General features: G+C 36.8%; 2 protein-coding genes across 2 annotated transcripts in view; one reads left to right on the top strand and one right to left on the bottom strand.

Annotated features, from left to right (window-relative positions):
• LOC311097290 (bile salt-activated lipase-like) overlaps window positions 1–1,856 on the top strand; it is a 13,226-nt gene extending 11,370 nt beyond the window's left edge. The window contains exon 11 of the mRNA XM_084136882.1: window positions 1,588–1,856. Coding sequence (XP_083993008.1) covers window positions 1,588–1,771 — 184 coding nt within the window. The 3' untranslated portion in view covers window positions 1,772–1,856. The remainder of the gene's footprint in view (window positions 1–1,587) is intronic.
• Window positions 1,857–3,071: 1,215 nt separating this feature from the next.
• Window positions 3,072–12,642, bottom strand: LOC311097291 (uncharacterized protein). Its single transcript, XM_084136883.1, has 8 exons — window positions 12,551–12,642; window positions 11,677–11,788; window positions 10,911–11,035; window positions 10,630–10,745; window positions 6,195–6,285; window positions 5,319–5,486; window positions 4,819–5,200; window positions 3,072–4,517 (listed from the first exon to the last, which is right to left on the bottom strand). Exons 6-8 carry the CDS (start codon window positions 5,484–5,486, stop codon window positions 3,430–3,432), a joined length of 1,638 nt encoding a protein of 545 aa, XP_083993009.1. The 5' UTR covers window positions 6,195–6,285; window positions 10,630–10,745; window positions 10,911–11,035; window positions 11,677–11,788; window positions 12,551–12,642; the 3' UTR covers window positions 3,072–3,429.

Raw genomic sequence — 12,642 nt, 5'->3', positions numbered from 1 at the left:
TCACAGTTAATCTCCCAATTAATGTAGAAATAACAAAGACAGTGTATTTTAAATACTTGTTTAATGGCATATATTAATGAATGAAGGCCAGTATCACTGATACCAATACCCCAGACAGCAACATAGTGTCGGCCCAGATCCGGCCCACATCTGGTATACGAGGAATCCAAACGTACCAGATGTGGGCCGGATCTGGGCCGACACAATGTTGCTGTCTGGGACTGCTACTGACGTCTCAATGAAATTGATTTGTTCCCCCCATTTTAAACATTATAGCCATTCAATATTACAGTGTAATTGTAATCTATCACTTTTTACATTTATTAGGCTTCAAAAAAATATAACTTTTAATTTAAATTAACTTAAAACAATCCTCACATAAACCCATAATAAATGTCATATTTACCTGTGCCCTTCCTGTCTAATAGGTAGGAAATATACAGAAATTGAATAAAGTTAGCAAACAATCTGCACTGCATAAATTATAAATTAAATATAGACTAATCCTTATTAAAGCTACAAAAGTTCTTAAGTCAAGAGCAGTGATTTTTGCGTTCCCCTGAGAAACTGTGCGATCGCTCGCAAAACATTTGCGTTTCCCCACAGAGTTTCTTGGTGTAACGCAAAATATTTGAGAGGGAGAGCGTGAAACCATTGAAATATAACTTTTACTCCCATCTCAGGTTTTTTAGGTGCTCTGTTAATTTTGTTGTGTGTTTTTGTAATATGTATTAGTTAGTTTTGTTTTAAAAATGTCTGTATAGTTCAGGGGTGTCCAAACCTGCTCCTGGAGATCCACTTTCCTGTAGAGTTTAGTTCCAACCCCAATTAAACACACCTGAACCAGCTAATCAAATTATAACTAGTTTAGTTCAGTTTATTTATATAGCACAATAAAACAACAGTCGCACAATGTTCAAGACGAGAAATAGGAATAACTAGGCAGAATAAACTTCCAGACAGGTGTATTGAGGCAATTTGGAGCTAAACTCTGCAGGACGGCGGCCCTCCAGGAGCAGGTTTGGACACCCCTGGAATAGTTTTTATCAATATTTATTTTAGTTTTAATTTGTTATTTTGGTAGCACTTTACAATAAGGTTTCATTAGCTTTCATAAGTTAACTACATTAGTTAAAATGAACTAATAATGAACTGCACTTTTACAGCATTTATTAATCTTTGTTAATGTTACTTTCAACATTTAATAATACATTAAAATAAAAATGTGTATTTGTTAACATTAGTTAATGCACTGTGAAGTAACATGAACAAACAATGGACAGCTGTATTTTTATTAACCAACGTTAACAAATATTAACAAATACAGTAACAAATGTATTGCTTTAAGAAATGTTGCTATATATTTTTTTTTATTATTGTGATATATATATATATATATATATATATATATATATATATATATATATATATATATATATATATATATATATATATATATATATTAATGTTTATTTTAAATAACAAAAATATTGCTTAATTGTTTTAGTTTTAGTTAAGTATAATAACCCTTGTGCCACTTGTGGTGCATAATGAAAGCTAAACTGTCTCTTTCTCTCTCCCTCACAGTGACCCTAACAAAGGTGAGTCCAGTGTTCCTGTAGCCTGGCCCGAGTTCGCTGGCACTGGCCATAAGTACGTAGACATCAACAACAGTATGAACAAGAACAGTGTGAAGCAGATGTTGAGAACGCGCATGGTTTACTACTGGACTACCGTCTTTTCCAGCTACCCTTCTGTCCAGAAGAGCTGAGCACTGCTAACCTGACTACAGAAACATTTAGCAGTTAATATCATGCTAAGATTCATGCAATAAACAAAATATATGATGATCAAAACCAGTTTTCTTTATGTATTTGCCATGACATCAAAAGAATGCTGTTTGGTGCTCCAGTTAGAAGAGAGAAAGTTTACTAAAGACAACATTTTCTTATCAGTTAACAATTTCCAAGATTCATAGATAACTCTAGAAATGTTCCACTACTGGATGGCCACTGTCCTGCAGAGTTTAGTTTCAACCAGCTCCAAAACACCTGCCTGGAAGTTTCTAGTAATCCTGAAGACCTTGATTAGCTGGTTCAGGTGTGTTTAATTAGGGTTGGAGCTGAACAGTGGCCCTAGGGCTGCGTTTAACTCTACTTTTAGACATACACTCGTGAACTTCCCTAAGCACTTCCCCAGGGCCATGGGGGAATCCCCACCGCGCTTTGAGGTGCGTTCAACTTCGTCAAGTGGACGAGGGAAGTTTATTTGGACAGACCATAGACCCCTCGATTTTGATCATGTACATGTGCACTACAGGCAGATAGACCACAATACAACATGATTGTGACATCACAGCACAGCAGATTGCGCTTAACTCAGTGATCAAGGGCTCAGGGTGTTCCATCTAAACACATTGCAAGGGTTCCACCAGTAGTGGGCACTCGTGCAACCTAAGCAATGACGTACATCCGAGTGAACGAGACGGAGGGAAGTTAGCATGGGAAGGGCATAAAAAAATGGACTTAAACGCAGCCTATGAACTAAATTGACACCCCTGCAGCTGTAAACCATAAAAGGGTTACAAACGCATGTGTTTGGTTGGCTACTAGCATGAGCCAGAAAGCATAAGATCAGCAGAATAAAATGAACAAAACTAAACACCCTATTTTTACAAAATGAAACTCTTGATGAATTTGATCATATAATGATCAATGGATTAAGCCATCAACTCAATTCAATCAACTCTTCAAAAAGTCAAAAGGGGAAAGAGTTGTAAATCCACCATTGAATTAAATTGACCATATTCCTGGATGCTGACTTAAGAATTTACTGAATTGCAAATACTAGATTTTTTTAATGATTTTTAAATTTCTATAAGAATAGCAGTACCGAGAGGCGAGAAGACATCAGTTGAAAAAGATAATTGATGTTATATGACTGTATATATATTTTTTATGTAACACCGTGTCCTAACTAGCTCTCAGCTTTGTAGCGGTAAAAGCAACAATGGATAATTCACCTCAGATCTTGAAATTAAACTAATTGAAACAAGAATGTTCAAACTGTGAACAAAGTCAAACAAGTGTATTCTTTGACAAAGATTGTAGTAACTCAGCCTATGTATTTTTAATAATGATTAAATGGTGTAATATTTGTGAATTTGATTATGTAGCCTACTTATCCATTTTCTTGGTGCAGAACTTAAAGATCTCCCTCTTTTGGTTTTCTTTTTTTTTTTTTTGCTGCAGATGAAATGGTTGAACTTCTGTTTTCACACAGGCGCAGTGAGAAAAAACCTGCCTACCCTGACTTTAACTCTCTCAAACCACATGAAAGCGCAATGTGACACTGCCTCCTACTGGCTGAATGTACAGTTTCAGGATGAGCTCAATGAGTCCTTTATCCAGATTTACTGATGAAAAGACACTATGATGATTCAGGAGCAGTTTGTTCTTTAGCGTGTTTCTTCTGGTGGGTCTGAAAACTACCTAAATAAGCGAATCTCTCGTCGCAGATGGAGCAGCGGTAAGGCTTCTCTCCTGTATGAACTCGCTCATGAGTCTTCAGGACGTCCGATCGAGCAAACGTCTTGTCACACTGAGAACACTTGAACGGTCTTTCTCCTGTATGAATCCTCTGATGCATAGCTAATTGAGTGTGTTGTTTGAAACTCTTCCCACAATCGCTACAGTGATACGGTCTTTCTCCAGTGTGAACTCTCAGATGAAGAGCCAGACTAAAGAAGCTCTTCCCGCAGTAGGAGCACAGGTACGGTTTCTCTCCGGTGTGAGTCCTCTCATGGCGAATCAAATTAGATTTTTGACGGAATCTTTTACCGCAGTGTGAACACTGATATGGTTTCCCCTCAGAATGTATTTTCTGGTGTGACTTCAGATAACTTGAGCTTGTGAAGGTTTTCCCACATTCCCTGCACTGGTAAGGCCTCTCTTTGGTGTGAATACGCACATGCCTCTTCAAATGGGATCCATACATGAATCTTCTATCGCAGTGAGGGCACTTGTACGGCCTTTCACCCGTGTGGATTCGCTTATGAACATTAAAATTCCCTTTGGTGAGGAAAGACTTGTTGCACTCACTGCAGTGGAAAGTCTTTTCGCCTGTGTGGATTCTCTTATGACTTGAAAGAACTTGTTTGTTGCTGAAATACTTGTTGCACTCACTGCAGTGGAAAGTCTTTTCGCCGTGTCTCTTTATATGAGCTCTCATGCTAGATGGAGTGGTGAAAAAATCCTTCCCGCACTGTTCACAGTGAAACTCCTTCTTCACGTTGTGCTCTTTTGAATGAAGTCCCTTCTCTTCTAAGGTAGGAAAGCTGATGTTGCATCTCTTACAGGAGAAGCTTTTCTGTTCTGTGTGTGTTCTCTCATGTCTTGCTAAATGTCCCTGTGAGCTCAATGTTTTCCCACAGGTGACGCAGGAAAAACTCTTGACCTTCAGCTGATCTTTTGATGTCGAGGTTGTTTCTTCATCACTAGATGAACCTCCATTCACATCTGAAAAGAAAAAAAGGTATTAAAATGTCTAACTTTAAATTAACACAAATAGATGTAATGAATCATGCACTTACCATCATGAAATTCTATAATATCTGCTTATTTTTCTATAACTTCGAGAGCTTAAAAATTAATCAAGATAAATGTGAAATTGTGATGCAGCTCATAATACAGTGTTTTCAACACATCGGTTCACAGTAACTAATGTCTGCACCTGCTGATTTAGGAACACAACTACATTTTTACACACATTCTGACTATGATTTGCCATAACAAAAGATAATAAATGGAAGATACATACCTGAAGGAATAAAATCATCATTGTCATTATTTAGATTATCCTCATCCTCATTTTCTTCATCCTCAACGTCATTTCCTTCATCATCTTCATCTTCATCATCATCCTCCTTCTCCTCATGGCTCTGTTGTTGTTCCTCTGCTGTGGTTTCTTCTCTTCGTTTCTCTATCAGGTTCCTGCAGTCCTCCAGTTTGACAGAGCACATCTTCATCTGCTGTTCTCCAGCATTACAGTCAGAGGTTTGATCAGCGGATCCATGATCCTGAGCGTCAGTATAACACAGTAAAGTGAGGCTGAGCTCTGAGTCCTGTGTGTCTCTGGATCTCCAGACTGAATCCTGAGCTTCTGTCCCATCAGTCACACACACTGAATCCTTCTCCAGATCCTGACAAACACATCATAGATCAACACAAATAAAGAACAACCTGTTGATATTAGCCTCATTACTCAGCAGTTATCGCTAGTGGTTATATTGGGTATTTGTTTGCGTCCTCTGCTCAAACCTCTCTGTTGGGTTTGTCTCCTCTTTCTCTCAGCTTTGCCTCCAGTGACACCACCTCTTTCTTCAGCTGACAGATTTCAGAGATGAAATCCTCAATATCCAGCATGGACAGATCAGTTCCTACTGATTTACAGCAGATCACATCCATCTGAGCTCTCATGGTCAACATCTGAAGACAAACACATCATCATTATTACAAGATGCATTTATCCACATTTATATCAATCTAAGTTGTAATGTGGACTCATGCATTTTCTGTAAAGCTGCTTTGAAACCATGTGTATTGTGATTGTGAAAAGCGATGAACTTACACTGATTTAAACTCAAAATGACTAATGATTATGAAGGAGAACAGAGCTACACAGAATAAGAAAATTCTTGCAATTTCTGAGAATATTAATACACAGGTAGATATTAATTAGATATAAAATAAACATGTTTAGGCGTGCTTATGTTTAAATTCACTATTGTAAATGTATCATTACAAAACATCACCAATATCTAAAACGTAAATTTAGCTGCTGGATTTAAACACATTTTTCAGACATTTAACATGATAGTGTGATACTTGTACTCGTTTCTAAGCATCATTTAAGTGTCCAGCGTTTAAAATTGATTGAGAATCAAAATTAGAAAATTAAACAACGTGTTAACTTTGGTTTTATTACAGATATCACAGTTAAAACACACAGCTGCTGTAGTAAGCAACGGTAAATGTGTTTACAACTACAATTATACTATTATTTATTATTACAAATACCCAGGGTAAACTATGGTTACTGTGGTAAAATCATGGCTAATTCTTTTTTTTATGATAAAAAGCAAAGAAGTAGTTCATTTAAAGCACGTTAAAATACTACAGTTAAAAACAACATACCTCAGTCTCAGGCTTCCTCTCCCGAGCGCGCCAGGCTTCCTCTTCTTCAGCGCTTTTACCGGCAGACTGAAGAAGAGCGTCACAGCGACTCCTACAGGTTTCAGTAAGAAACGCTAGTCTGTAGATATTGTGTTCACAGCAAACTTTCTCCATATTTTTCTATATCAAAAACAAGCTTGAATTCCTGTGGTGCAGCAACGAACATGAATCATGTTTATGTTTTCTCTATGGTTAAAGTTAAATTGTTCAATTGATGACCACGATGTAAGTAATTTATTTTAGTAGTTGATTTGTCATGTTCACGCGCGGCACCACTTGATTTCCTAACGTTTCCGTATCGTGTATTATTGCATTTCTGTGTCTGAATCAGTTCAGCTCTGTAACATGAACTGTGGTAAATAACGGTATGACATGGTGGCACAAATGCTCTGGGAAAACACATGAAATTGAAAATTAATAGCGTTGTGTGAAAGGAAAACCATGTCTTTCTTGATTAAATAATATTTAAAATCCCAATCCATCCAACAATGAAAAAAATGGTGCAATTGCCTTACAATCATCCTTGAGCCACTTTCAACACTAAACACGTTTATCAGCGTTATGAAATCCAGGAACACATAGATACTATTTTGAGGCTTTTTAATAGGTCAAGTTTAATCAATCTAAATCAGTTTAAGATACAATCATTGTTCTATTCTGTCCAACACAACTTCATTTACAGAGTTTGGTTCAATCCATCTCTAATCTCTCAATCCACCAATCCACAAGCTCAATGTGACACTGCCTCCTACTGGCAGACAGAGCTCAATGTACAAGTTTCAGGATGAGCTTAATGAGTCTTTTCTAGATTTACTGATGAAAAGACATTATGGGGCGGTTTTCTGGAGAGAGATAAAGCCTTGTCTTCAGATTAACAGAAATCTGATTTATCTGTCATGGTTTTAAATAGTCCTAGACTTAGTCTTGTCCAGAGTTTAAGATCCCAAGTAATACCATTGTTGAGATTCATATGCTGATTGTTGATAACTGTGTGTGTCACTGTAGGTAAAATTTTTGTGTTTATGTTTGTTTAAGTCTTCTAACAGATTGTTATAATATTGATGGATCTCATGCTGCAGTAACACAGGGTTTGTGATGTGAATATATTAATGATACAACACAATTGTTATATACAAAAGACATCAGTGAATCAGTCTATTTCGTTATGATTATAAAACCATGAACAGGTAACCATCATCACCTGATCTCATTTCACTTTAGCTTTCTTTGCTGCTGCAAACGTGTTTGACAAACACACTGTCACAGTGGCCAAAAAAGACAAATGATGAAATAAGAGTTAAGAGCCCAACTAATTGAAACACTAATCACTGTTATGGTGACTTCAGATGAAACACATTAGAGTTAAACCTCTGTTAATTCTCAATAAGAACTTCTGTAGATGACGTGTGACAGTAATAAAGTCAGTCTAGTTAGTAATAAGTGAAGCTGGTAATGATGTTTGTGGAGTTGTTCAATCCTCCTCTGCTGAGATCTTCACAGATTTAATGTCTTCTTTTCTCTTCAGTTGATTTCATCTTAGACTGTGTCTGAAGTCAGATTTAGTTATCGTGTTTCTGCTTGTCTCTTTTTTCTGTTCTCTTCTTTCCTTCAGTGATTCTTTTTGTTAACAGGCTTATTAAGGCTGAGATGACTTCATATTTAATATACACAGATTTTGTGGCTCAGATAAGGTCCAGTTGTGGTTTATTTCTTTGCTCTTGGCTGACATGTGGCATTGCTATGGCCTGCTTGTGGCCCAGATCTGGCAAACAGGAGCAGTTCCGCCCAAGGGCCGTCATTAAACGCTGCATGTGGGCCAGATCATCTTTCCACGTGTGCCAGATGTGGGCCGGATCTGGGCCGACACAATGTTGCTATGTGGGATGTTGGTGGTGTTTGATAATGTTTATGAGAAATTCATATTAAAAAAGAAATGTGGAATGTTATAAAAATGTAAAATTTTTGTAGTTAGCATACGTTCTTGTATGAGCTCAACCTGGCAACCTAAAACCCAGTTGCGCCGTCAATATCTGCGCAGGTAGACGCGGGAAGTTGAATAACCCCTAATTTCCACCAACTGCGGAACGGCGGCGGAGTCAATTCACGTATGATCGCGCGCCTGTGGAGCTCTTCGGCATCCAGCAAAAATCAAAGTCAAAATCAAAAAAACATCAGGCTGGTGTTTTGAAACATTTTTATTCATATTCATTTTATTGTTCTATCGCACTGACGGATCACATTACAGCGCTTAGTTTAATAGGCTAGGCTACTTCTATATCAGCCTCTGCTGAACCACGGATTGATTGCAAAGTTAAACCATCACAGAAAGTTTTACTGCTGCTGTTAAAGTAATAACGTTAACTTTACATCGCGATGCTGAGCTACAGTGAAATGATAGAAAAGACAGATGCATTATCTGTGTTAGTCAATTCGCCTCATTTGCGCGAACTGGATGCGCCCGCGCCGCGCTAAACTCCTCGCGTCGCAGGACCTCTAGACGCGCGTAAACGCGTCTTTATGCTCAAGAGTGATAACCGTAGAGACAGAACGGACTATTTTCTTTAGCGGAAGCAATACAATCATTTTTAAATCAATAAACTCCTTTTTAAATCAATATTTTGTGTCAAATTATTGATTTATTTGGTGGGTAGCCATGTAATAAGTGGGATAATGTAGAGAGAGGCAGTTGTTAGCGAATACAACCCCTTCAGGCTGATTCAAGACCCGATCAGACCCGACCCAAGTCCCGATCAGCCTGTCGGGGTTGTATTCGCTATAACAACCGCCTCGCTCTACATTATCCCTTACATATATATATATGTACAGTGGGAAGAACAAGTATTTGATACACTGCCGATTTTGCAGGTTTTCCTACTTACAAAGCATGTAGAGATCTGTAATTTTTATCATAGGTACACTTCAACTGTGAGAGACAGAATATTAAACAAAAATCCAGAAAATCACACTGATAGTGTTAAAATGTGTTAAAAATAATGTTAAAATGCATGACTGTGTTAAAAGCCGATTTTTAACATTTTTAAATATAGCCTATGCAGTGTACAATTGGCTATTGTAATGTGATTAATTTTGAAGTCTAAATAATATGTTTAAAAAGTTCACACTGACAATATGCTGATTACACAACAATAATATTTGGATGTAATATTCAGTTCCGGTGAAAACCTGTTCCAGTTAAGGAGTACACACATGTGATGTGTTTTATTAAAGGGTTAGTTCACCCAAAAATGAAAATTCTGTCAGTAATTACTCACCCTCATGTTGTTCCAACCCCGTAAGACCTTCGTTCATCTTCAGAACACAAATTAAGATATTTTTGATTAAATCTGAGAGCTGGATCACTCCATAGGCTTCTAAGACATTATAACTTGCTGGCCCAGAAAATGTATTAAAGACATCGTTAATATAGTCCAAGTGACTACAGTGGCTCAATCTTAAGTTTATAAAGCGACGAGAATACTTTTTGTGCGCAAAAACCCCCAAAAATAACGACTTTATTCCACTATTCATTTCCTTCTCTCTGGGCCTCGAGTTATTTCACGTAGTGTTTTAGCGCAGCGCGTCTGTGTTGCACGTCACACGCATCACAGACATGACCAGCGTCGGCCAATAGTGAGCCTACATGTCACACATAAGTTTTCAGACATATATGGAAAGCTGGCATAAAGGTTATTTTTTAAAGTGCTCACAGTAAAATATCAAATTTCAGCCTGTCCCTCATATATGTCATAAAGGTTTGCACAATGAACAAAATTATTTATTTAACATTTATTGTTTCATTACAAAACGTTTTAAACTACATTTCCCACATATCTCTGTCATTCTATCAGTGGAACAGGAAAAATTGTGCTGTAGTTCATTGAAATGTGCAGACATGCTTAGGGTTAGGGTTAGGATCTCGGTAAAGGAGTAACTTCTCACAACATAGAGACACTTTATAGTTAACTTAATGTATAACTAACGTAATAACACCAAAACATACTTTGTAACATGAAGCGCCGTTTTATATGGGTTAAACGATAGTCCAATCACAGCGAGTTCTGCGATAAAGTCACATATATATATATATATATATATATATATATATATATATATATATATATATATATATTGCAGCACATAATATAAGCTAAGTACTGAACAACATGGGTTTTACCCATATCAACAGCAACCTATTTTAAAAGATCTTTAAGAAAGGCATGGTCTCTTTTGAGCCTTTGCAAGTGATGCTTGATTTCTTTTAAGACAAAATACTCTTCTGTCACTTGTTTCAAGAGCTTCACTTGGTCAAAAACAAAGTGATAACCTGTACAATGTAAAATTGTCAACATCAGATTATGTACTACATATTACAGCATTGTTTCAAGACAAGACATACCAATGGACTCGCACACCTTTCTGTCTTCTTTGGGCACCAGATGTTCCTTCCTCACTCGAAACAAAGGACTTATTCGATTAGCTTGCGTTGATATAAGGACTGGTCTTCCTTCTCTGCTGTAAAACAAGAAAGTCTCGAAAGTCTCAACTTACTCTATGTGCAATTACTATTGTTCTTGAAACATATCATTTAAGACAGTTATAAATAAGTTAATTTACCATTAGATTCAGGAGAGAGCATTTGATGAGTAAATACTGATTGAAATATTCTAGAAACTTTACCTGGGAAGGGCTGATCACGGCAAGATTCGCTGTGACCCACTAGTAGCTCTTGTGAGGGTTGGCTCTTAAAAGAGCTGTTGAGTTTGATATTGTAGAGCTTTAAAAAAAAAAAGGACTAAGTAATCCTGCATAACAGAAAGGAGGGTAATTTTAATACATTACTTGCAAGTAGTCAGTTTATATATAACTGTAGGATTTATTTGTGTAAAGAGTGTTGCATAATTAAATGTTAAAAGCATTTTTATGAAATAAGTTCACTGATATGTGGGCATTTCTATGAATAAAAGTATGTCTTTAATAGCAAGGAATAATCATATGAACTTGTTTAAAAATAACTGTGATTTACATGCAAACGGGACAGTTATAAGCAGTGTAACTGATCTGATTATGACAAAATAATCGAGTATCTGATGTCATGTGACAATACAGATAAGCTTTTCCACTCTTGCAAACAGAGGTAGGTTATGAGGTGTGGAGAGACATCATGTATCATTGGAACATAAACAGACAGGGACCAATTTGTAATAATTTTAATGAATACAATGCAATTAATGTAAACTTTCTGACAGTGTGTGGGACATCCGACTACTTTCCAAGAAGGGGCGCAACTGATTTACAAATATTTACAAGTATAGTACGAATTTGACAACAAGAAGACTTTGAGACTATGTTCGTACTGATTGGGCTATGGGTTTTGTGAGAAAAGGTTTAAGAAACAACAAATGTTTGATAAAATGTTTGATTTAGGGTTAAAACCAACACATACCATTGCGAATATTTGCCTTTGCAGCTGTCCGTCTCCTCTGTTTACTTGTCCTCAAACAATAATGGGCTGACCATTAGACCGTGAGTCCGAAAGGCCCTTTTGGTCTTTTCAGCTGAAAAAAGAGAAAAGAAAATATCATTATGTTTAATATATAGGATTATTTAAAGGAAAAATGACTGATTTACCTTACAAATATTGGATGTTACATTATTAAGCATTAAAAACATGGTAAGTGTTGTGGTTAATATGCATTTACAACAAATATCACTTTAAAACTACCAATACTGAGGTAAAAGCATGGTAAGTTTTGTGATTACTGTCCTTTACTACACCCATCACAGTAAAACTGAGGTTACTGAGGTTTAAAGCATGGCAAGTTTTGTGGTTACTGTCCTTTTACCACACCTATCACAGTAAAACTAGGGTTACTGTGGTAAAAGTATGGTAAGTGTTGTGGTTACTGTGCCTTTACAATAAGTATAACATTAAAACTACCAATAGTGTGGTAAAAGCATGGTAGGTTTTGTGATTACTGTCTTTTTACTACAGTTATCACAGTAAAACTAATGTTACTGTGGTAAAAGCATGGTAAGTGTTGTTTTTACTGTGCTTCAAGTACAAATACAATTTTGGAACTAATTGTACTACTTTAAATCTGATATGAATATGATTAACTGATTGAAGGAGGCCTATAGCACGTCACGTGACAGACAGTGTTTAATCGCCCTGTTTTGAATTAGAAAGCAATGAAACGCAAAGCCTCCGTGGAGATGACAGATATAATGCAGTGACTGAACGTGAGCTAATCTGAATAATATTGACAAACAGAAAATACAGTATCAAACGTTATTAGGACGTATTTACGACTACTTACCATAGCTACTTACCAACATCCGGCACACGTGAACTGATGCCAAATATCGCGATGTGTTCAGAACGAGACTTCTTCAGCGCGATTTCCTACTG

The sequence above is a fragment of the Abramis brama genome (assembly GCF_963993115.1).
Source record: "Abramis brama genome assembly, chromosome: 15".
In the NCBI taxonomy this organism is placed as follows: Eukaryota; Metazoa; Chordata; class Actinopteri; order Cypriniformes; family Leuciscidae; genus Abramis; species Abramis brama.
The sequence above is the reverse complement of the archived record's forward strand: the minus strand, read 5'-3'. Positions and strand labels throughout refer to the sequence as shown.

Bases quoted from the DNA above. Each gene is read 5' to 3' on its own strand.
- LOC311097291 (XM_084136883.1), bottom strand. From the start codon at position 5,486: ATGTTGACCATGAGAGCTCAGATGGATGTGATCTGCTGTAAATCAGTA. The intron at 5,201-5,318 runs GTTTGAGCAGAG...TGTGTTTGTCAG, and splicing joins GAGACAAACCCAACAGAGAG to GATCTGGAGAAGGATTCAGT. The intron at 4,518-4,818 runs GTATGTATCTTC...TTTTCTTTTCAG, and splicing joins TGATGATTTTATTCCTTCAG to ATGTGAATGGAGGTTCATCT.